General features: G+C 43.3%; 3 protein-coding genes across 3 annotated transcripts; 1 reads left to right on the forward strand and 2 right to left on the reverse strand.

The window, feature by feature from the left end:
* The first annotated feature begins 205 nt into the window (after positions 1 to 205).
* On the forward strand, positions 206 to 5,452 carry osgin2 (oxidative stress induced growth inhibitor family member 2). The gene is made up of 6 exons (XM_030101945.1): positions 206 to 376; positions 3,260 to 3,352; positions 3,520 to 3,656; positions 3,748 to 3,939; positions 4,045 to 4,136; positions 4,227 to 5,452. Exons 2-6 carry the CDS (start codon positions 3,286 to 3,288, stop codon positions 5,407 to 5,409), a joined length of 1,671 nt encoding a protein of 556 aa, XP_029957805.1. The 5' UTR covers positions 206 to 376; positions 3,260 to 3,285; the 3' UTR covers positions 5,410 to 5,452.
* Positions 5,453 to 8,278: 2,826 nt separating this feature from the next.
* Positions 8,279 to 18,307, reverse strand: nbn (nibrin). Its single transcript, XM_030101942.1, has 17 exons — positions 18,176 to 18,307; positions 16,335 to 16,456; positions 15,997 to 16,118; positions 15,721 to 15,880; positions 15,357 to 15,460; positions 15,154 to 15,271; positions 14,751 to 14,941; positions 14,555 to 14,655; positions 14,119 to 14,251; positions 13,809 to 14,017; positions 13,006 to 13,174; positions 11,915 to 12,503; positions 11,734 to 11,823; positions 11,188 to 11,328; positions 10,830 to 10,937; positions 10,700 to 10,749; positions 8,279 to 8,636 (listed from the first exon to the last, which is right to left on the reverse strand). Exons 1-17 carry the CDS (start codon positions 18,204 to 18,206, stop codon positions 8,603 to 8,605), a joined length of 2,472 nt encoding a protein of 823 aa, XP_029957802.1. The 5' UTR covers positions 18,207 to 18,307; the 3' UTR covers positions 8,279 to 8,602.
* Positions 18,308 to 19,366: 1,059 nt separating this feature from the next.
* Positions 19,367 to 20,652, reverse strand: LOC115397152 (prostate-associated microseminoprotein-like). Its single transcript, XM_030103355.1, has 3 exons — positions 20,322 to 20,652; positions 19,747 to 19,855; positions 19,367 to 19,653 (listed from the first exon to the last, which is right to left on the reverse strand). The coding sequence occupies exons 1-3, from the start codon at positions 20,425 to 20,427 to the stop codon at positions 19,479 to 19,481; spliced, it is 390 nt and encodes a 129-aa protein (XP_029959215.1). The 5' UTR covers positions 20,428 to 20,652; the 3' UTR covers positions 19,367 to 19,478.
* Between the last annotated feature and the right edge of the window lie 4,419 nt (positions 20,653 to 25,071).

Raw genomic sequence — 25,071 nt, forward strand, 5'->3', positions numbered from 1 at the left:
TCACGCCTGCCGGTGCAGAGTGAGATGCGCATGTGACGACAAAAGCAGTCGCAGGACCCGGTTTCTGTCTTTCACGCTCTGCCATCAAGACTCAGACCGGACCTGCCCCCCTTAACCCCCCCCCCGGCTCGCTCGACATTTCCAGGCTGATCAGACCTGCGCGCACACCAGGTCGAACAGCACGGAGGGTAAGTGTGTGGATGGATGCGTGCGTGATGATGACGAGAGAGAGGTTGGCTTATTATCTCATACAAGACCCCAGACAGACAGTTGGTGTAGGTCCTCCCACCGCCGTCTGCCTATTTATACGGTTATACACGCGGCCGCGGGTCGTGATAGAGGACGCGGCTTGGAGACAGAGATAAATCACAACGCGGTAAGACACCCTGATCATGAGCCACGGCTGTGGATGCTGCTGACTGACTGTGTGATTGACCTAAATTATGCAATGGTGATGGTGGTGGTGGTGGTGGTGGTGATGGTGACACGGCGGCGGTCGCATGTGCTCCTTGAGCCTCATTGGACGCAGGCTGCTGGGAGTCAGGAGTGTAGTAGGTCCATGAGGACGGTGCAGCAGCATCCTGCGATGAATTCAACCTCATTTCCAGACTGACCTGCAGGCTGGTCCCTGCAAACGATCTAAAAAAAAAAAAGAAAAAAAAAAAGAAAGAAAGAAAGAAAAATAACTCTCACTCATTTAACAGAGCACACACGCAAGAACATCTAAAAAAAAAAAAAAAAAAAAAAAAATCCAAATTAAATTGTGACCATTTCTTTCCACCGTTTGGACATTGCCATAACAACATAACAAGAATATAATTGAATCTCCGAAAAGCAGAAGTTGTTCATTTCGTGTCTCTAAAATTCGGACAGTTGAAGTGAAGCCCGGTTTGTTTACCGTGAGCAGCCTCCGGTGCTCCGTGTTCTGGAAGAGGAGCCTGCGGTGCGTCCCACATGCTGCACAGCGCGCACATGTCAGCGCATTAGAAAATAGGAAGGAAGGGGGAAAAAATATGCGAGGAATCATCTGTGATCCATGTTGTTGTCAAAATTTGGTCTTATTTTAAGGTTTTCACTGGATTGTAAAGTGATTTATTTTTTTTCCTTTCATGTAAGGAAGCTGTGCTGATTTTTTTTTTCACCTGAACACGTGTGAAAATGCGGTGTGCATTAAAGAATCAGCTGTACATTCATTATTTACTGATGTTGAAAACATATATGCATTATCTTTCCTTTGAAAACAGTTTAGTTTCACATTTCGTATGTCTCCGAGGGTAGTCATGTTGTTTATCACAAATGTGGCATATACAGTATGTAATCCCATTTTATATAAAAATGGAGAGAGGAAAAGGACATTAAGTGAACAAACACTATTCATATATACTTGACAAGAGAGACAAACAAAGCAAAACATGGTGATATGAGAGGAGGCCTGCAGTTACTACCAATAAATAAAGAGGGGGACAGTGGACAGACACAAAATGAGTACTATCACTGACACTTTAGGAGTCTTTTTGATAGAATGCCCAACAGAGGGAATTATCAACACTGACAAACAGGCACTGGTAATGTTTAATGTTAGAACTGTGATATAGCTCTGTTTAGTGGAATCTATTGGTTCTAATATAATGTCCTGTTACTAGCTGTTCAGTCAGGTGAAGATTATGAGGGAGCATTCATAAGATGGAGAAGTGAGCTGTAACTCAAGTGCAAACAGCACCATTGTTGCATCATGTAATCTGTCCAAAGCAGCTATGTTGGAATAATCCAGTTCACGGTGCGAGGTATAAGTGGAGGTTCCCAACAGCATTATTACATAAACCTACATGAGTAGTGAGTTTTATTCTGCCTGCTAATAAAGGTCCCATGTGTCATCTTAAACACATGAAGAATGAACCATGAAGAATAGTTTTAGTTTCAGTGAACAATTTATTACTTGGACTGCATCCAGCTGTTTTGCTCATTTTGATTTTGTTTGTTTTATCAGCTGAAAAGAGGAAACGATAACTCCACTTAGAGAGCCAATTGTTGAGTTATGTGAGCACAAAGCAAACAATACAAAGGGTTTGGAGTGAGGGAAAAAAAAGAAAAGAGCAAACAACTTTCATAATTGTTCACACTGTGGGGAGTTATGAAATTAACCAGTGGACCGGTTTGCCAACTGGGGGCACGATGTTCTCCCAGCAGGGCAGGCAAAGTGTGGAATCCCATTGCTTTCACTGAAAAAGGTAAACAAGCCGACACCAAAGAAAACTGGTCGGCGTACGGACACAGGTCAGACAGGGGGAGGCGGGGGGGACGGGGGGGGGAGGGAGAGGGGTACACGTGAAACCAGGCGGATTGTACCGGTCACGGGGAGTGCAGAGAGAGGTGAGCGAGAGTTTTGTGATGTCAGACAAAGAATATCAAGCAGTGTTTTTGTGAAAGTGGGGCAAGTGGGCACCGTTTTCTGTTGTGGTGATGTTTTGGCGGGAGAATGTGTGTGTGTGTGTGTGTGCAATGTTGGTCTGTAGACAAGTCGGAGCTGTAATGGTTTGGCTTGTCAGCATGCCAGGACTACATTCTCACCCTGCTGCGGCTGAAAAGGGCGGTAAAGACATAAACAGGCCCAGTGGGATTAGGGCCCACTCGGAGGAGTGATCAGGGGGGATTTGCTGCCCGGCGGGCACACAATGGCACTGTCGCGTAACACACAAACACACACTACACATGCTCAACGACAACATTTCACAACTGGCCCAAGCCTACATAAATCTGATTAGAACTCCCTTTTGTTTGGGAAGCGGCACCGGGGTTAAAAGAGGCTCGCCCCGCCGCGGGCCATGTGCGATAGTACAGGGGGTGTGTGGACGTCGGCGGGACGGCGAGAAAAAAGCTGGGGCCACGCTGTGTTGTGGCGGGGTGTTTCCACGTGTGTGAAGCCCCAGACAGACAGGGAGGGTCATGGGCTGTATGTGGAAGCACAATAACAAAATGAATAAAGGACTTTTTTCCCCCTCAGTGTGTGTGTGCATGTTTGAGTCAGCTGATGATAGTGAAAGGAGACAGGATCTAAGCTCATGTGAGACAACAACATTGGCAGACACAAAGACAGTGAGCCAGTCTGAACCTGTTCAAATAATCTGACCTAGAAACATGGAAACACTGGAGGGACAAAGTACAAACCGGCCTCTGGTCGTCGTTGAATATTGAACTGATGAACTAACACAAGTAGTAACAGGAACTTTCTTCACAATTCAGTTTTTCTCTTCCCCTTTAGTGCCGGCTTTGGCCCAGGCTGCAGCCATGCCACTTCTGGAAGAGACGACTCTGCCACAAGACCACCCTCCCACGGTCCCTGTGGTCATCATAGGTAAATGTCTGTCCCGCACTCTGCTGCCCTTTAAACAGTCTAAATCATTCCTCCAACCTGTTTGGAACCCTCTTCATGAGTCACATTAATAAAAGCTCCATATTCATCCAGTGCTGTGTCTCTTTCACATACTAATGTGCAATTTCCTGAATCTGGGGTCATTTTAGGCAACGGGCCATCAGGTATCTGTCTGTCCTACCTGCTGAGTGGATACAAGCCCTACTTCGACTCAGCAACTGTCCACCCAAACCCAATACTGTACAGAAAACTGCAGGAGACCAAGCAACTCGCCATCACTGAACAAGTAACCTCTGATTTCTTTGATTTCTTTGCATCGTCACCAGATCACAGAAGTGCACAGATGTGTGAGCGTGGATGTGTTTCTCTTTTTGTAGGACCTGGAATATCTGAGTGAAGGGCTTGAGGGAAGATCAAGCAACCCGGTGGCAGTGCTTTTTGATACACTGCTGCACCCCAATGCTGACTTTGGCTATGAGTTCCCTTCTGTGCTTCAGTGGAGGAGAGACAAGCAGCAGCACATCCCACACGTGGTTCTCGGGAGGGCGACACCTGGAGGAGCGTGGCATGTAAGTGACCAGGTTACTCTTGTTGGTGATCCACCTTGTAATTCAAATGTGAAAGTTCGTACTTTGATGTTGTATTTTCTTTCTTTGCTTTCTGAATGTTGTCAGGCAATGGAGGGTTCGATGCTCACTATAAGTCTTGGCATCTGGATGGAGCTTCCTGGGGTCAACTACAGAGACTTAACCGGTGGGAAACGCAGGTAAAGAGGACAAACGTTGACAAAGATGCAGCTTCCTCTTCAGTTTGTTTTGTACTGCCTCCTTCCTCATTGTCTTCCTCCTCTCTTTAGGGATGCGACCAGTGATAGGGCCACCCCAGAAGAGATCTCCTCTTATTACCGTAACTACGTGAAGCTAAAGGGGCTCCAAAAACATTTTGTTGACAACACTTATGTGACCTCCGTCCAGAAACTCTGTCGGGGGAATGAGGGGGAAAGTGTGGAGAATGGGAGCCCTGTTGAAGGAGATGGAGGGGTGGGAGATGGCGTTAATGAGGGACTTGAGGGAAATAGAGGAGAATGTGTAAACAGTGGAGGAGGGGCGGCTCTCTGGGAAGTCAGGGGATACCAGCAGGTGCAGAATGACACGCATGTGCCCTTTTCCCTGTTTGCTGAAAATGTCGTCCTGGCCACTGGTGCGTCTGATGCGCCAGTTCGATTAGGCGTAGAGGGGGAGGATCTACCTTTTGTGTTCCACAGCATCTCAGACCTCGGCTTGGCTGTGAGTCGACGGAAACTGGACATGAACTCCGATCCGGTTCTGATCGTAGGTGCTGGCTTGAGCGCAGCCGATGCAGTTCTGTGTGCTTGCAGCAGCAACATTAGAGTGCTGCACGTGTTCCGTAAGGGCACCGACGACCCAGACCTCATCTTTAAGCAACTGCCCAAAACCCTGTACCCAGAATACCATAAAGTCTACAACATGATGTGCTCCCAGACCTACAAAAACGTGGCTCCCTCCTCTGCCCCAAACAGACCCCAGTCAGTTAGCATTGCCTCTTCAGTTTGTGCCAAGATGTGCCCAAAGCCCCAGCTGGCCACCGGCAGCGTGGCTGGTAATGATAGTGTCGGCCTGTTTCCTGACTACACAAGTTTCTCCGACCACTGTGTGGTGTCCTTCCAGTCTGACATGAAGTGTTTGCTGCAAGGGAACAACTCCCTCAAGGCCTTCAAGATCTCCATGGCCCTGGTACTGATCGGGACCAACCCAAACTTGTTTTTCTTAAAGGGGCAGGGCCAGTACCTTGGTCAGGATCCAACAAAGCCCATCTCCTGCAAGCAAAACCCCATTGACATAGACCCCTACACTTTTGAGTGCACCAAGGAACCAGGTCTGTTTGCGATGGGGCCATTGGTGGGAGACAACTTTGTTCGCTTTTTAAAGGGTGGCGCGCTGGGCATTGCTTCATGTCTGCTCAAGAGACTCAAGAGCAAAGGGAAGCTCATCAGCAATGGAGGAAACAACTTCATTTGAAATGGTCAGAAAAGATTGGCGCGGTGGTCTCAAGGCACCGATTTGAAAGTCTTTCATCCGTTTGGGAAGGGGTTTAAGTCTTAATAGGTTTTCACCATTAATGCAGTGTTATCTCCTCGTCGTTAAACCTTTTGAGACCAAAAAGACAAAGGATGTACACAAATCAGTTTCTGAAGAAACAAAATACAGCTTTCAAGATTTTTTTTTTTTTTTGTGTCTGACTTCAAATGAAGTCTCCATCTGTCCAAGCTACTGTGTGCCAATGTTACCTAGTCAATCTGTAACCTCATAAAGAACGGGACCTTTCTTCTTTTCTTTTTTTTTTAATCAGGGTTATTTATTCTTTCACCATGTGTCTTCAACCCATTACTAACAAGACTTACCCTGCTTCTCTTTGCATACTACTGTAGCCTTTGTGAGAGGGAGCAGTCACAAGTAAAGGCCGTTAAACACTCCACTTAAATCCATGCAACGTAATATGAGCAGGTGGAGTGAGTGACGCTCGCTCACAGAGCAACACGCTTCATGAAACTCCGTCACGAGGGGTATTTGTAATGTGACGCAGATCACATTATCTCAGAACCTGTGATCCAACGACTTAATGACAAATGAGACTTAATGTTCCTGATTATTGAGCCTTCTCTTTGTGTTTATTTAGGAAGCTTCTTCGTTTAGCTGCTACTGAAGGTAGTTGGAGCCATAAACCGGAAATTAGGAAAAGTCATTAACCAAAGCAACGTTTGAACTTTTCCTTTGGTTATGTGAAAACTGAAAGGCTTTCTATGCAAATTATTGTACATATTTCCCCTTTAGGACAGACTGGTTACATTTTCACAACAAATTTTAGTTTAGGCCTTTTTTTCCCTAATTTCTTTTTATTAATTTAAATGCTTCTTTTTCAAAAGTTCAGGAATATTTTTGTTTATATTTTCTCTTTTGACCTTTTCACTTCCAGGAAGTAAATTTTGCCCTTATTCTACTAACTCTTTTTCTAATAATAAAGGACAACTGGTCAAATTTACCTTCTGCTGGGGAAAAAAATTTAATCTACTGAAAGCATTTTGATACTTGTTTTATTATTCCCTAACAATGCAGACAGAGAAAATAAAAATAGACATTCACTGTGACAGCTCTTTGGCAGTCAGAATGCTCTGTAGATGCCAGGTACAACACTTTTTTTTTTTTTAATCTATAGCTTTTTAGAATAATTTTATATTACATTTTAATGAGAATCTCTGAAAATGACTTTCATGCCTTGTTAACCCACCACTACAGTGAAATCTTGTACCAAGACAAGATTTCGTTCTTCAGTTTCAGACACAAATCAGAACCAACTTGTGAAACATTTAAGCCACACATGGTAAAGAGAGACTTTAAACCACAACTCAGAAAATACATAATACCCACTTTACCTGCTCAGGCTGTCTGCTAAGAAACCATTCAGACTAGATGTTCACATCCACGTGGTGTTCCTGTTATTGTATTCTCACATTTTCTAAAAGGCTAACACCTACGTCATCCGACGTCAGGAATAAACACTGATTTGTCATTGACGAAATGCTTTTTTTTTTTTAATACAGAAACAGAGAAATGACTCAGATTTCTGCCAGTCATTTCTGAAAAACCCCAAACAGACATTTGTTTTATGTAGTTCCAGTTTTTCATCTATCAAAGCGTTTTGCCATTCTTAAACACATCACTTGACAGCAAACAGCAGTGACTCTTCTGTTCAGTGCCAAACAGCAAAAGTCGTGAGTAGAAGCAGCAGCAGTCTATTTTCCATTCCTACCACCTTCTCAGGCTTCTAAGCAAACATGTGACGCCAGATGCATCGCTGGACCGTGCGCCGCTCTTGCTTTGTTTACCGTGATGTGACATTTTTACCCTTGTGTGGAGGAAATCGTCTTTTAGCCCCCCTCAGTGCAACATGAGCCAGTTTGTGGGGCTGATGTGTTACTAACATGTTACATAGTATTTTGTTTCTTTTTTTTTTTTTTCTCACTAACATGATAGATAAACTCGTTACTGTTTAGGTTCTACTAACCACACAACAGTAACTCCTGAAGATGTTGATACTTGTGTGTTAACCACTGAATTTATGATGAATTATATCTTGCTTTTTTTTTTTTTGTTTTTTTTTGCCACTGACTTCTGAATATTGTTTTGAAACCAATCTTGAATATATGCATGCAGGCGCGGCCCATCGCCGAGCAGCAGCTGCTGTGAGCAGAAGACATTAAAGTGCTATGAGGACAGTTGTGGGACGAGTCAGGCCGGTGAACTGAAGGACTTCAGAGGGGACTGGGAGACACTGAAACCTCAGATTATTATTCAAAATTCTAAAAATATAACCGTCTTTACATGGAGGTGAGACACAGTGTCCACTGTTATATCACTGTTTACTGCTATTCTTAATTTTTGTGTCAGTCCAAGTTTTAAAATTCTATTACACATGTGCAAATTTTAGAAACCAATTCAAGTGTAATAAGCTCAATAATCTCCTTGGGGTTATTTGAAAGCCAGTCTCTTTACTCCTCTGGTCACTTTGCAGCCATTGGGAGAGAAAGAAAATGAGAGAGAGAGAGAGAGAAAAAAGAGACTTTTTTACTGCACAATTAATGCTTGATGCTGAGTAAACGCTCACTCGTACGAAGAAGCAGGGTAGCCTGGATGATCTGCACAGAGAGGGCAGTCGACGTGAGGCATGGGGGCTGCTCGCCGGGGCAGTTTCTCATGCGGTAAAGTGCCTGCAGCTCGGGTTCGCTGGAGATCGCTGACAACATGGTAACACTTGAATCCCTCTCAAGCTCGTAGTCCTGCTAAAAACCAGGGAACTCGCTGGGTCTTAGCTTCAAAACGGAGGAAAAAAAAAAAAAAAAAAAAAAAAAAAAGCTGCTTTCAGCATGTAGAGTTTCGACGCTCTCTTGTTCAACTGAAGAGTTTTTAATGTTTTGTATGCAATATTTTTTATTATTGACAAATAAAACGTTTGACAAAAAGACTGAACTCGGACTGCTTTGTTAACATTTCGTGCTGCCAGTGGCTTAATTAGTGTGAGAATACGGTTCCAAACAGAACGGGACAAAGAGCGAAACGAGGGCCGGCAGACGTCAGGGGTGATAAACGCAGTTATTCCTGGAGTCCCGAGCCTTTGAAATGAATTCCCTCCGGAGGATGAGAAGACGAAGGCATTTCATCGTCTCTTGGTTAGTTTGGTGGGGTTGTACCTAAACACACACACATACACACACACAGGAAAAAAAGAATAAGCAACCTCATACGTCCGTCCTTCTGTCAGGAAGGCTTTTAACATTCCTCATGGGTCATTCCTCAATGTCCTTAGAGGCATTTTGAACAAACAATCAAAACAGCCCAAATTAGGTGCTGTAAAACGCGGACGATGTTTGAACAGCTAAAAGCAAACAAGCTTCCTATGAAACCACGTCTGGAAACCTAAACCCCCACCCCCCCGCCAACCAAAAGAAAAAAGGTAGCGCCGTGTTTTCTCAGCGGCAGAGTCTGTTCCCTGGCTACGCATGACTGACTGAGCATGACTCAGTGATCAAACAGCTCAGCCTTGACACACACAGAATCAATCTCGGACTGTCTCTTTTCTGCTTAGTCAAAGAAAACACGGCAGCGGCGGCTTACATCACCGCCGTCGCCACGGCAACCGCCGTGACGGAAGAATTACAAGGTCCCGATTGGTTAATGCGAAGCCAAAGTGGGCCCCTTACCCATAATGCTCGGTTAATTTATGTGGTCTGCACTTTGTCATAATGGCCGGGCCGGAACAGACTCGATCTTCACGCACTTCTACAGGATGCATGACGCCATGGAGCGAGTGCATCGGCAAGATGGGCAAGGATGGGGCAGGTTTTTATTAAATTTTAATATATATGAGGAGAAGATCTTGAATTTAACAGAAGAGTAGAGTAGCTATATATGTAGGCTTCTCTTAGAGAGAGAAGGATAAGTATTTATTCATATGTGACTAAACTGTGAATAAAGGAAGATGTGAACCATCAACACGAAATGTCCTTTCCTTTTGACAGGAAAGAGCCTCAGTGTTTATTAATGTGTGTTTTTTGGAGGCTATTGGAAAAAGTAGAAACGGCAAAAAGTTTAACATTAAACCACAACTGTTACCTTTAGCAGTAAATAAAGTCGTAGACTTTCCCAGATACAGTGCATCCAGAGAGTATTCAATGTTACAGCCTTATTCCAAAATGGATTAAATTCTTCTTTTCCTCTCGTCAATCTCCACACACTACCTCTTAAAGACAAAGTGAATAATGTTTCAGTCTGGGCTGAGCTGCAAGTCAAGGATGTTGACAGACTTGTCCTGAAGCCACTCCGTTATCTTGGCTGTGTGTTTTGGGTCGTTGTCCTGTTGAGAGGTGAACCGTCGCCTCATTCTGAGGTCCTGAGCGCTCCGGAGTGGATTTCCATTCAGAAAGTCTCTCTATGTTGCTACACTCATCTTTTCCCTCTATCGGGTCCAGGAAGGGTCCCGATGCTTCTGAACTTCTTCCATTTGTGAGTGATGGAGGCCACTGTGCTGTTCAGGAGCTTCAGTGCTGCAGAAACTCTTCTGCACCCTTCCCCACGTCTGAGGCTTTGTTTCTGCTCTGACACTTTCAGCTCTGTGACCTTATGTAGAAGGGTATGTGCCTTTCCAAAATAAGACTCCTGTCAAGCTGTACAAACATCTCAAGGACAATCAGTGGAATCAAGGATCCAGCTGAGCTCAGTTTCGAGTGTCACAGGTATTTACATGAGATATTTCAGCTCTGCAAAAATTCTACAAATGTTTTTTTCACTTTGTCATTTCGGGGTATTGTGTGTATATTAATGAGAAAAAGAAACAAATTTAATCAATCTTGGAATAAGGCTGTAACATAAAATGTGGGAAAGGAGAAGGGGGTTGAATATTTCCTGGATGCACCGGATCTAAATGACATAAGACGTTTTGGTTGAGTCATGCTGCAGCATTTCAAGTCTAATGAATCCCATCCTGACAGAAAATGATCTTTTTTTTCCAACTTAATCAGAGTGAATCTCATATTTTCACAAAAATATCTATCAGGAAAGCTTCAAGAATGTTTTGCATCAGATCCAGAAAAGACTCCATGTGATTAGTTGACCAGATGAACGTATCAGTAGCAGACAGGTTCATCTCTGGAGTGTCTGTGAAGCTTTGAATCTCGCTCTGTTTCCTGATTCTGACTGAAATGTTCAGAATTTGTAAAACACTTGGAGGGATTTCTGAACAGATAAATTCTCTTACCTAAAGAGGTCATCTCCTACACTTTCGTCGCGCTTCTTCTGATTCTCCTCCTGAAACACGAAACCAACTACAGTCAACATTTAACAGATAACAGAGTCATCAGGTGGATCTTAGAGGGGGTCTTCTGTACCTCCACTACGTCTCTGAGCCATTCGTCCAGGTCGGCGTTTTTGTCCCTGCTGTGAGCCAGCAGGTCTGATCCTCCGATGACGTGTGAGAAGGCTTGAGACGCGCGACCCTGTCACACACACACACACACTCATTATAAAGAAAACTCAAGAAAATATTACTTATTACCGAGTGTTGTTTTGGTTTTTTCCACCACTCAATAATAGATGATGTTTTGATCGTCTCAGTTATTAAACGAACAGCCAGAATATTTAGGCTGCATCCATCACGTAGCTGCAACCCCTCTGGTGTTTTGGGGGTTTTTAAAGTTTAACTGTATTTATTTGGGAGTGCGCTGTGTGTGTTTCATCTGGACGGACCTTGCGGAAACATTTGAAGTTCTTGGAGGAGCTGCTGCTTTGCGTCTGTGCGGGTTTGTGTCTGGGAGGAGCCGTCACGGTGAGAGACCGAAACTCCACCAACACCAGCTTGTTTGGAAGATCCTCATCGAAATGTGACTCCTGCAAAAGAAAGACGTTGCACAGAACTACTAAAAGCACAGCCACAGTGCAAAAATGGAAAGATCTGAAGATGTTTTAAGGCTGGATCTTCAAATCAACATAACTCTGACTGATTCCTGCAGTCAGACATTTAGAATTATTACAAGCATGTGAAGCTTTGTGTCGTTTCTGGGTCAGATGGTAATACAGTAACTTCTAAACAGGTCTGAACGGAGCGAAAATATTTGACTCAGATTTCTTGATGTCCTATTTTTATGTTTAATGAGACTTTTATACAATAACTTGTGTAAAAAGAAGAGCTTTGTAACACATTTAGTATAGTTACACACAGACACTGAAAACAAATGTGGATCAAAGACAGAACAGAAGCACTAAAAGGTTGTTTTTCTTTTTTTTTTTCCTTACTTGGACCTCCTGCTTGAGCTGAACAGGTTTCAGAGGAGTCTTAGTTTCCTCCTTAGGCTGAGGATTTTCGGCTTGGAGCAGCTCTAAGTCCTGCAGATGAAGAAAAGGTGAAAATTACACAAAAACACTAAGACGGGGGCGGAGATAAGTATTTGAGCAAAGCAAACTCATCTTTCCTCACCTCAACATCAGCTGCCTGATCATCCCCAAAAGGTGTCGTGTTGCTGTCAGTTTTGGCGGAGGTCCTCTGTGGAGGCTGAGAGGACTCTGAACGGGTTGTCGTCATGGAGTCCGTCACATGAGGAGGCTCGGCTTTAACAGACACGGGAAGCTGTTTGCTGTCGTTCTTCTGGAAACTCGACTCTTTCTCAAAGCCGCTCTGCTTCGTCAGCCCATTTTCTTCTTGGTGGACTCTGCGCCTTTTGCTGGAAGATTCAAACTCCTCTGAGTGTGAGCCTTGCTTCTGCTTCGTCGAGCTGGTCGACACTTCCTGCTGTGGTTGCCGGGTATTTTTACGATCGAGCGGCTCGTCGAAGCAGTCCATGTCCTCGGACATGAGGGACTCCAGCTCCTCCATGCAGATCTCTTCCTCCACCTCCTTCCTCTTTTTCCCCTGGGGTTCCCTGGAAGTCGTGTCTGACTGCCTCGTGAACAAGTCGGCGGCTGTATCGGGTCTAAACGAGCTTGAGGAGTTTGATGCCGGGGAAGATACGGACGCTTGAAGAGCAGACCTCTTCGGCTCCGACGCAGAGAACTCCTCATCCAAAGGCCTTGAGGGGAAGGATCAAAACAGTCATGACTAAACGCTTCAATGAATACGATGAGCAACACTCATTTAGCTGTAGAAGTCGCCTTTCCTCTGATAGTGAGGTTAGAGGTCACGCCATCCAGTGTGAAACCAACTTCAAGACAGAACTTGGTGAATTTAGGCAGTACTTCATGTAAACGGCCTCTCAGGAAACACCTGCAATAACTCAACCAACCACAAGGGGGCAGCAGCCCACATTTTGGGAATCACTGCACTGAGAGATGAGTGAAACAGCATTTCCTCAATATTTTCACTTCACTCTTCCCTTCACTTCAGTGAGGTAAAAAAAAAACAAAAAAAAAAACAAGACTCTACTCTTCAATATCAATAAATCCAGGAGAGCAGATCTCTCTGCATGCTTTGTCTCTTAACAGGTGCTAAAGATGATGTTTTCACTGAAGTTTCTTTGAAGATGTTGTAAACAGGCCTCGACGTCAGGACTCAGACAACATCCAGACGCTCACCTCTTCTTGTTGGCAGGTTTGAAGAACGTGGTGAGGGTTGACTGTTTCTGCGGGGAAACCTGTGAAGAGCTCTTCTGCTTCTGAGGAGATCTTTTATAAAACGGTGGGTTTGTGCCTCCGTTGGTCTTGAGGCTGGACGACTGAAGCCTGACATCTCTGCTCTCTCCCCCTGAAAGAGACAAAAAGACGACTTCAGGTTGATATTCACGACAACATAAACAGGCAACGTACTGAAGAAATTATCTATTTTTTTAAGCAGATTTTCTCCGACCAGCTTTCTGAAGCTGCGTCTGAAATTCACTGTATTCTTTTTAATCTCTGCTGAGTGAATACGGGGTTGTGAAGGCAGCGTGGAGAACAGGAAGGTGGAGGAACCTTCATCGAACACTGAACTGCGCGACTCTGACTACCTGAGAGAATAAATTCTTGGATCCAAACCAAAACACTCCCTCTATTGTTGAAAATATTTCTGCTCTCTAATCGCCGTGCACACGGGGTAAACATGAAGGTGCTCAATGACTCCATTAAAGTTAATGGGATCTAATGTTAGATGTTTTAAGAAGTAAACAGCTTCAGTGAGCTATATTTATGTTCTTTTTAATTATTATTATGAACAATTATTTCGGTAGAAACCGTGAAGAACTGTAACACATTGAAATGAAAAAACAAAACAGTTATTATCAAACTATTCATCCAGCAGGTGTGTTCTGATTTTCCTGTTTTGGCCCTTAAGAAGCAAAAACCCTGTTCGGAGACGAAGATTCCAGGTAAAGAGATGCTGGATGACATGGAAGTGAACCAACCCGGCAGCTCGGAGTCACGTTTCTGACGGCGTGCGTCGGCGCTCTGCTGGGAGTTCACGGACGACCTCGTGGATTCAGCCACGACACTCGGCGTGTCCGTCTTCTCAGCTGCAAACCTGGGTCTGGGGGGCTGCTTGGCGTTCTGGCTCTGCTTCTTCTCGGGAGTTTCTGCTACGGTCGCCGCCTCGTTCGCGTCACAAACCCTCGTTCTAGAACGAGAGCGAGATTAGGGACATCAGCTGGAACGTCTGGATGGGAGGAACTCAAACCGTACGACATGACAGAGGAGCGTCTGGAAATGCCTCGGTACCCCTGCGACGCCTCGGTGTTGGCGACGTAAGTCGTGACGTTCTGCGATGCTGCAGGGAGCACCGTCTCGTCTACGGCGGCGCTCTGCGACAGCGACGCGCCCGGGATTGTTGGGTTGAGTTTTGCTGCGGACTCTAGAAAACACAAAGAAAGAGACATTAAGGGGAAAAAAGCATGATGAAGTACAATAGAAGAAAGTGAATTATAACAAATAACTAACAACCCACTGCTTTTAAATCACACGCTGTGGGGTAAATTAATGCCATTTATCAAGACAAATGTGCTGAATCGATTGTGTGTTATACTGCAGGTCTGATGTGATGCGCCCAGTCAGCAGAACAGCGTCCACGTCAGTTTGCAAGTGAAATCAGGTTTGTAGATTTTTTTTTTAACCTTAAGTGAATCAGGCCCTCTGGCTTTTCTCTCTGCCGTCGTACCTGATTCTCCCACTGGACTGGACGGATTACAATACTTGTCACAGGAAGCGTAGACAGCAGCCAAACCGATTTCAGACTCTGTGATGACTCGAAGGCCCTTTCTGTGTCAGTGTTAGAGTAGTTACAGATTAGTCCATGATTTAACAGTCAAAACCGATTCTCAAGTGTTTCCCCACAGAGGAATAAATGCTCAAACCTTTCAACAATGCTCTTGACGGAGTTTGCCCACTCGGCTGTGGAGGGGGACAGCGGCGTGTGCGAGGAGGCGGTCGATAAGTCGACCACGCAGCTCTGCGGAGACTCCAGCAGGACGCGGGGCAGCGAGCCCTCCTCCAGCTGCTGGCTGGTGCCGCCTCCGAAGCTGACTGCAGTGCTCAGTCGCTTCAGCTGTGAAGATCAGAAAGCAGCAGCAGTGAGCGACGTGACAACAGGATGAGAAGCTGAGACGTAAAGACCAGAGAGGTTCACACTGGTTCTGGGAGATGATCAGATCCGACCGACCGGATGTTTCAACAGATACGGCTTTAGTCTTTGACCTATTTAGTTACAGAGGATGTGTAACCGCACTTTAGATAATTGAAAAGAAAGAAGGAACACACCTGTTTGGCACTGAGGAAAATGAAGGTCTTTCCTTTGAAGAGCTGCTTGCGACCTGGAATCACTTCAAGTTTAACATCCTCTCGATTCAGGCTGGGCTCGTCCATCTCCGGCGTGAAGCTGAAAAACAAGGAAGACAGCGGGTGACGTCCAGTCCAGCATCGAGTGTGTGAGCGTGTGTGCGTCACAAAGGATCATTCCGTACCTCTCGGGTTTGGGAGGCGGCTGCTTCTGCTGCACGGCTCTGTGCAGCTCGGAGAAGAACTCTGGTTTCACGATGGGGCAGCAGCACAACAGCGCAGAAATCGTCTACAGACGAAAAAACACATGAAAAAGCCTTGATTTTGAAAACTCACAATTACAGACCGGTTTGGCTGCTACCACATAACCCACCATACGGAGAGACAGGACGCACGGTTTGAGAAACGGGTAAAAGAAACCGTTTTTTTGTTACTTATCTTCCGAGACATCTGAACAAGTCCAGTGGACCTGATTCAATTTGCTTTCAGAATGAGAAAATAAGTCTTAGAGAACGTCAATCAGTTGTTAAAAAAGAAATGAAGTCAAACCTTGACGGTGACTTTGACGGAGGGCATAACCAGGTGTGTGCAGTCCTGAGTCCAGCTGCTGACCACCTTCCCACCCACAGCTGAGAGAGCCTGGGAGAGCGCAGCCTTCCCGTCATTGTCCAAACACGACGAGCACACCACCGGCTTCTGACGATCCACCCTTAGGCAGGAAGTAGAAAAAAAAAGAAAAAAAAAAGAACACAGAGTTTAGCAACTTTTCTGAGTATCATATTGATTAAATACCTGAATATTATTTCTGTAAATCAAGTTTCAAACCGGAATTTGCTCTCAAAAACTCCAAACGTGACGGCGTCCCCTGACTTCAGGTTCACCGGCGCTGTTATAGGTGCGCCGTTGACGAACGTGCCGTACTTGGAGGTGTCTTTTAAGGTCAGCGTCTGAAAGCAAAAATACATAAAACAGCACAATGAAACCCTATAGTCAATATATAATAACACACCACCCTCCATTACTGTTACCTAAATAAGGAGCCAAAGCAGTGCAGAAAAAAAAAAGACACGAAGAAAACCCCTGAAATGTCAAGCTGCTCTGTTTCACTCTGCATCTCCGAGTCTCAGACTCAGCACTGGTGTTTTCTCTCATCTTTCTCTCACCTCGTCAGTGGCAGAGAGCTGAGCGTGGGCCCGGCTGATGGACTGGTCGCTGGGAAGGAGGATGTCGCAGTTCTTGCGTCCAACCACATACTCTTTTCCGGGGCGGAGGTAGTAGGTTTCACCTGTGAGAGGCACACGGCCAGTTATCTATGTTCTCACAGACGAAAGCACTGGAGATTTATCAACGTATGTCAGCTGTAGGACTGGGAAATGTGGTGAAACACCTGATCACGACAGACATGTTGTAAATCAGTACTTCTCCTGTAAATGTATTATGTCTCTGAAGTATGATTTCTGATCTCTGTGACAAAAGCAACATCTCAGAGTGAATTTTGGCTTCAAACATTTTTTTTTTGAAATAATCAGAACATGTAACATGTATGTTACACTGTTAGATAACATATCTGAATGCAGTTTGCATGTTCTCCCTATGTGTGCCTTGGTTTCTCCAGGAACTCTTCTTTTGCTGTTAAGGTAAAAGCACAAAGTACAACTTTTCTGTCTCTTTAATTTCCCTGTGATGGAGTGACGCCCTGTCCAGGATGCAAAGTGCATTCAACAATCCTCAGCTGGAATCGCATCCATTCTCTCACAACTTTATGTTGGATAAAGCAAAACAGCAGATGTATGGATAAGTACACCAAAACAACTTAAAAAAAAAACTGTAATAAATGGATTTCTCACTATGAATTGATATTCCACAACTCAGAGCTTTGGACAATATGAAGTCTCATATTATTTTACTACACGGTATAAATGCATTAATAAGTCCTGATAACTCATTAAAAAGCTCACTCACTGTGGAGGCTATGTTTAATATTAACTAAACAAAGAGCTGAAAATATCTGAGCAGTCCAGGTGAGTACAGCACGTAGAATATTACCAACACAAATTATCAGAGAGTATCTGAGATCTCACATGCAAATACTCTCAGCTCCTTCAGAGCCAATATCAGTTATTTACATGTGGTTTACATCTGAAGGCCGAAAGCTTCCTTGAAAGCTGTGGTGTGCATAGCATTTCTCTAAAAGCACTTTGTGTTCATTCAATCCAAATGGTCGACAAAATACCCACATCTGTTTTCTCTCAACTGACCAACACTTTCTGATGAAAAACTTTCATAATAACCAGGTCACAGAGGGCATTTCTAGAAGATGCATTTCAGGACAAATTCTATAATGTTGTATTATAAATTTAATAAACAAAATAATTTGATCTTTAGGTCTATTAATGAGACAACAATTTTGTATCATAAAAATGTAATGCAACAATATTTGGTGCCGAAATGCATCTTTTAGAAATGGATGTGGGAAAATTCCACACGGTTAGTCTGGGAACATTTTTTCTTTTTTTTTTTTGTTCATTTCAGGCAATTGCTGTACAATAATGCACAGGGTAAAGGAAAGGAAACAAATTAACAAAAACAATAAACAATGTAACAAATAACTTATCTGTGGAACTGTGGAGAATCACGGCACAAAATCTCAGAAAGCCATAGTTTATATTCAGGGAATGGACATCAAATCAGGGCTGTCGCAGTGACTTAAATGTGTTAGAAACATGTCTGAATGATATGGCGCACATCAAAGATACGGATTATAAACAGTCGTGTCTCTCCATTACTGAGAGCAAAATAAAACAGCGACTCAAAGATAAACACAATCAGTCTGCTCACAAATGCATCTGCAGATCAAACGCACACCTACACTGTGAATATCGATTATACAGTACAAAGATAGCTTGGAGATAGTTAATCTGGACCTTGAGTGGTTCCTAGATTACTGTCCGCTAACTTTCTGTTGCCTTTAGCCGCTAACAGTGCGATAAAACCCCGCGCTCACCTCCAGGATTCACGGGAGTCACGATCCACATCTCAGCCCCTCTCGGTTCTCCGGCATGAAACAGATTTGTCAGAGATAAAAGGTTGTTTTATCAGTTGTTAAGACTTTTAGCAGTTCTGATATATCAACATGGGCGTGCTGCTCATGAGAGTGCGCCAAGTCTGCCGCGTCATCATCCTGCGCCGCGTTCTTCAAAATAAAAGTCCATTCACTGATACACACGTCTGTCTGATTCTACACACAAAAACTTCATGCCATTGTCACCTTGTGTTATGGTGGACATTCAAGTAGAAGTAAGTAATACTGATTTCTTCATCTCAAACAATGTATTGAAACAAAAACCGCAACAAAACATGTCAATGTCTCGATAACTTGTCACGTGTCCTTGAGCTTTCGTTGTTTCCCTAAGGTTACTGTAATAAATCTCACAGCCAGGATTGGTTGAAGACACCCATGGCATTTAGACTGCAGCAGGGAGAACTTTACTGCACTGAGCTGTTTCTTTCTCACTACAGTGATGTTATACTCTCTCCCTCTCTGTGGAGCTGAAAGTTTGTGGTTTGAGCATCCTTCTTCCTCCACATCTACTGCAGGTAGATTTTCACCTGATTTGTTGCTTTTTGCCTGTGTCAACCCCCTACTCAAACCAGAGTTTGAATCCCTCCCCACAATCCACTTCCCCTGGCTGTGAAACCAACTTTGTTGTGGCAGTCTGTGTGTTGCTCTCTGTCTCTGTCATCTTCTTTTCTCAGGTTTTGCAGGTTTCCTCTTGTTGAAAGGAAGTTTTTCCTTTCCACTGTCATGGCTGCTTTCTTGTATGTTGGATTTTTCTCTGTATAAGTGCCTTGACATGACTGTGTTGTATTTGCCAGCCAAATTGAATCAACTAGAATTGAATTGATGTTTTGGAGTCAGTTATTTTGCTGGCCTATACACAGAAAATTATGATCGAGAGCAGTATTTATCACACAAATCACAGTCATCAATTTATCACATTCCTGTTAGGTTTTAATAAAGAGTGATATATTTGACAAAGCCAAGTACATGACATAAAGTCTTTATTTGGTTTTTGAAAACAAATCTTACACAGAAACAGACGACAATCATTAACACTGATATCATATAACATGAAATAATAAATATAAAGCTGTTCCAGTGGACAGATATGTAGTTATTTGTAGATTTTGCATACTTTTCCACTGACAAACCTGCAGATGTAGAAAAACTCTGGGCTTTTATTTGTTGGATTGGTAGTCACCATCACAGTTGGTCTATTGCTGTCCTCTTGTATGAATGACTGAGCTCAAAATAAAGGATCGTTGTCAGTTTTCCATGGTTGGCTCGCAGCCGTTCTCAGGCGGCCTTGCCCCCAGAGACAGGGCAGCTTATGATTGACTCTCATGACTGCGACGCTGGTGCACGAGTCAGGTTTACGGATGATCTCGCACCAGTCCGGATAGTCAACAGGTTTGGATCCTCTGTGGGGAAGATTAGAGTTTAGTTAGTGTGCAGACACTGCAATAAAACATGCTGGGAGTTTTTCTTTTACAACACTAAACCAACAAACTTACAGGTCGCAGCATCCTACTCCGAAAGGCTCCATGCAGACACACTGGTAACAGTCACTGTTGATCCAGCTCTCTCCCATCCCGTACACCTGCCCCATATGTTCACAGCTCCCTGGAAGACACGTCAGTTACTGTAAAGATGGACTCATACACAGCAAATGTCAAGAGTTGTCGAGTAGTGCTCAGCTCGGGTGTCTCAGGGAAGTGTAAAATTATGAAACTGCATCAAGAGCGTTTTAATCACAGATTCTTTTTTTTTGTTAAATTTGTTATTTTCTATGTATTATCCACAATGGCTCGCAGCCGTGCTCACTAAGTATAAGCAGGTTTTAAAAGTTGCAGGAAAATTTACTAAAATTCTTCACTTCAAATTTTACAGTTTTGGTTGTTTGTGAACAACTATGATTTTTAATCTTATGTGACTGTAAATTTACAGAATAACATCTAAACAAGCTGTCACACTATGAGGTGGAAGGCAGTTTGTAGTCTAACATTGGTTAGTTTGATTCGAATACTTTACAGGTGATAGCCAAATGATAACACACACTCTCACACACAATATAGGAAACACAGCATACCTTTAGCATTGAAAAAGCATTCCCCACTGCTATAAACAGAGAGACATGGCACACTGGCACTCAGAAACAGGAGTAAAACCAAGACGACTGCTGCCGTGTTTGCCATTTCTGGGGAAAATAGAAAAGCAGGGCAATGGTTAGAAAACAATGGAAACAGAAAGCGTGTTCCAGAACTGATTTTATTTGGCTCACCTGTCCTGAAGTTTCCAATGTTATGTGTAAAAACGTGTTGTTTCCCCTTCTCTCTCTGCTCCTCTTCCTTTCATCCACCCTGTTTTCCCCTTCTGGCTCCCCCGGTCTCCTTCTCAGTGTCACTGCTGAGCTGATACTCGTTTTCCCTGTGGGCTCCGATATTTATACTGCTTCACCATCATTTATTTATTTATTTATTTATTTCCACACTCATTTCTCTGGCCTTTCTTGCTCATTGTCCACCCCCACCCCGTGTCATTTTAACTCATATAACTGCAGGCGCAGCGTGCAGACACACAGAAACACAGAAACACACACACAAATGAGCCATATTGTCACAATGCGCCTCCTGTATATCTGCATAGACAGTGGTCCAGAGTATACACTGTGCACTCTCTCAGATAACATTTGTCTCAGGAGCTGCCTTTTGACCCTATCTGTGGATCTGGACAGGAACACCATCTATTGGACAAGCAGCCAGCAGCCTATTGTCTGTATATGAGAACATATGTGAACCTTTGACCCCCATCAAAAGGCCAGGTTGTTGCTCTCATCATGCAAATAGCAAAAGTTGAATCATGGCTTTAAATTATCCATTTGATAATCTTATGAGGAGTCTCCTGGTGTGTGTTATTATGGGGTATTTTGTGTTTAAATCATGATAGAAGACATGATGTTTAAGTGATTCTTGAGCTGATTTTTTGTTTGCTTGATTTTCCTCTTTGTGTGGGGATCTGTTTGAATAGCCCACCCGGACTCCTCCGATAGCGTGCTCTTGTATGTTTTTGCATACAAAGAAACACACACACTGGGATTATTTGCTACCTTCGATAAGATTGCATCATCTGTGCCTCACCCTGTCATCGAGGAACACACAGTTCACCTGAGCTCAAATTTTGCATATTTGCTAGCAACAGCTGAGGTTATTTTAAGACCTATTCACTACGCTGTGAAATATTAATGCAAAATTACGAGATTGAGTTGTTTATGTGAAGATTACTAAGACGGAACTACTTACTAAATATGGCGTCTGGGCGTAGTGATTTCAAAAGAAAAAGTAGTTCCCAGTATTTGCTTCAGTGTCGTAACGCTACAATATTATTTGTTGGTGTTCCACAGCGTAGTGAATGTGCGGATTATAACGTGTCCACCAAAGTGTTTTGGGGTTGTTGGATTGTGTATTTGATGAGTTTGACGAGGGGGAACAAAAATACCATCCACTTCCATTGTGTCCGTCCCGAAAACCTTCCCCGACTCACCTCTGAATAAACAACAGCTCGCCCTCACAAAAAAAGTAAGTATGCTGTTCGAAATGACTAAGGAATTGCGCTAAATGGGCCAATTTGCCAAAATGTTGAAGTATCCCTTTAAATATGAGTACAGTTCCTACAGGCTGCAGACAGGTTCATCCAGCTGACGCAGGCCCTTTACAGTCATTAATGACAGTGTAATGATGTGAAACAGCACATTGAGCCATGTTTCAGTATCTGTTTTATCTAATTTTATTTTATTAATTTTTTCATGAGGCTTCAGCGACTTGAAATTTGCATCATATACTGAAAAGTTAAATTTAATGGACTGGATGAGTTTCATGAAGCAGATTAAAAAGTAACATTAAAAAGCCTTTTATTCTTTACATCAGTGCCACTGGTTTCACAGCCAGTACTCCGACTGTGCACATTTAGATGTGACTTATATGCTTCTGTTGAAAATAGACACTTACGTAATGAAATTGACCTTTGAAGAATCCGTGGAAGTGGAAGGGACGATTTTTCATCAGCTAAAAATACAAAAGCATGACGTTTCTGTCTGTTATTAGCAAGCAGATGTGAATCAGGTAAATCAAGTAAATCACTCCGAGTGTTAACATGCAATCAGACTTTATTCATGTTCTGCATGAAACAAATATCAGATGGCAAAAAAGCAATTTCAACAAGAAGAAGGAAAAAAAAAAAGATAATACAGGCTCCTCTCAAGCATCTCTTACTGGAGTGGAACGATTCTAAATGAAGTAAATAACGTAGTAGACATAAGGAGTGGCAGATGTGACATTCCCTCACCTTGTTAAACTAACAAAGCTATCAGATCACACCTGGGCCGTCACTCCTGCTGTTACAGGGGTCGGCAGCGACACCTGTTTGCTCATGAAACAGGATGTCCTACACGCTGCAGACGCCCGTGAGAAAACACTGTAATGCCTCAGATGTCAGTTTGTTTAAAGGTCACATGTAGGCGTGTCACAGCATCAAAGGTAAACCCAGAAACTCTTTCTTTTGAATGCCACTGGATTGGAATCATAAAGAGAGAATTACAGTGCTGCAGTTTTATTGCTTTATTCATACACTGCAGTTCTTAAGAAACCAAAAGGGACGACATCAAACATGCCAACAACATGACTGTAAAGGTCGCCATCTCCCTTAATTCTCGTTTACCTGAGCAGCTGACCTTGCAGTTCAGGGGTTGAGAAGACAGTGCCAGACTCTGTAGGAATATGTCTGATATTTAGTTGACATGATCGAGCACAAGAACAACCGAATATCAAACATATCACACAGCCTCCGGCAAATATAGGAGAACCCAGCCGACTGGAAAAACCTGTGGCGGAGAAGAAATAATAGAGAGAGATCAGCTCGTCGTCTGTAGGTGTACGTCACGATGGAAGAATTGGAGGAAAACTTGAACAACCTGTCCAGCACAAAGGAGAGGCTGAGATCAGGATAACCTTAGGCATCAGAAAGTCACAGTAATACTGGGAATCGGGGATTATTCTGACACCAGTGTCTGTATTTGCTTCAGGAAAAATGTGTTGTTGGGGAACAATAGTAGGAGAAAAAAGGTGAGATCTTAAAAAAGGTAAAACAAGACTCACAAATCACATTAAAACACCAAAAAATAAAGATACTTACTCATTACGCTTCTGTGTCCCGTCAGTGAAATCTTGGTAAAAACACAAGTGTTATGAGGAAACAAAAAGGTTTTGATTCTGTCAGTGTGTGCAGTTTAAAAAGTGATGAAGTGGTGAATTAGTGTGAGTTAGTGAGCCTTTCCTCACTGGGACAGCATTTATATACAGTCCCATGAGTTTTTTTTTTTTTTGGGGGGGTTGACCACCTTACTACCACACACACATGCTGCGCCGCGTGTAATTAGAGGCATATTGATCAGCTTCGGTGGCCTGCAGCCTTTCCTCCCACATTAACCCGATCAATAGATGTGATGTTCATCGTACTGTGAACTCTCACACTCACAGGAATGAGTGCAGATGCGGAACCCGATGACTTTCATTTTGTCGCCTGTAGGGAGGACAAACGGGAAGCATGACGGTCACTTCACTCACTCGCTGGACGAAGCCTGTTGACTGTGCTCGCTCGCAAAATTCACAACATTTAAAGGACAATATTTTGACATTTTTAATCCTCTACATAAGAAACCAAAACTTTATTTTTAATACAATGTATTAATTTTGACCCTTGATAAGTATCTTTTAAGATCTTTTGAGAAATGTATTCATTCTACAGACTAAGACTCATTTCTGGTACTTAGTTATTTATTTGATGGTTTAGTTTGGCTTTGTCAATTCAAATGGAGTCTTCCATATATTGTACATAAATTTCAAGTCATGTCAAATATTTCAAGCCTTTCTTGTTCTTCTTCACAGTTTTAGCTCAGTAGTGACTGAAATAAAAAATGCAGCATCTCAGCCTACAGTTAAGAGAAGGATTGAAAGATTCTTGTTGTGTACATCTTTTCTTTTTGATTATATTCTTACTTGTTTAAGCTGTACAGTTGTAGACTTTCAAACTGTATCTGGATGTGTGTCGTATCTCTACTCAATGGAACAGCTGTCAAAAATAGGAAACGGTTTAAACTCATGCACTGGCTTTCAGACGCCTGTCTGATTTGATGGAAATCCCCAGAAACAGTCTTTAGTTCTCTAATCCATTCCATTTAACGGTTTCATTAAGCCACTATAACACTGAACAGACCCTGTGAAGAGGTGCACCGTCAGAAATACATGAAGTCTGAAAGTCACTGCTGGCTGGATGATTTCTGGACGTCAGGATGAACAGCGATGGTTTTTACCGCGACAGTTCTCTCTTCAGAGGTTGTGTGGGACTCAAACGTGCTCATCCAGCAGATATAATTTTTATTAAAGAATGCAGAGATTTCTTTTGCGGTTGACTCATACATTTTATTTTTAACTGGAGAGAAAAGCAAAAGCGCACGGAAGAAAAAAACGTGCATGTGCTTTGTATCGGAAATAAAACTGACTCATGGAGACTTTCAGTTTCTTAATTCCTTGAGAGAAATCACTGTTATGTAAGTATCTCCATTTGCATACATCAAACGTCATCAGCGAAACACAATATGCTATTTTGACCGCAAGTACAGGCGTTTATATATGTTCAGATCAAATGAGACGACATACGTCATGCACAATGGGCCTCGTGCGATCAGACCGGCCGAGTGGCCGCTCTGTATCCTCCCCTGGTCTGACACTGACCTTGCCGGCCTATTGGGGCGGAATGATCACTCTCTGATTGCCTAATTGAGAGCC

The sequence above is a fragment of the Salarias fasciatus genome, chromosome 11 (assembly GCF_902148845.1).
Source record: "Salarias fasciatus chromosome 11, fSalaFa1.1, whole genome shotgun sequence".
NCBI classification, from domain to species: domain Eukaryota; kingdom Metazoa; phylum Chordata; class Actinopteri; order Blenniiformes; family Blenniidae; genus Salarias; species Salarias fasciatus.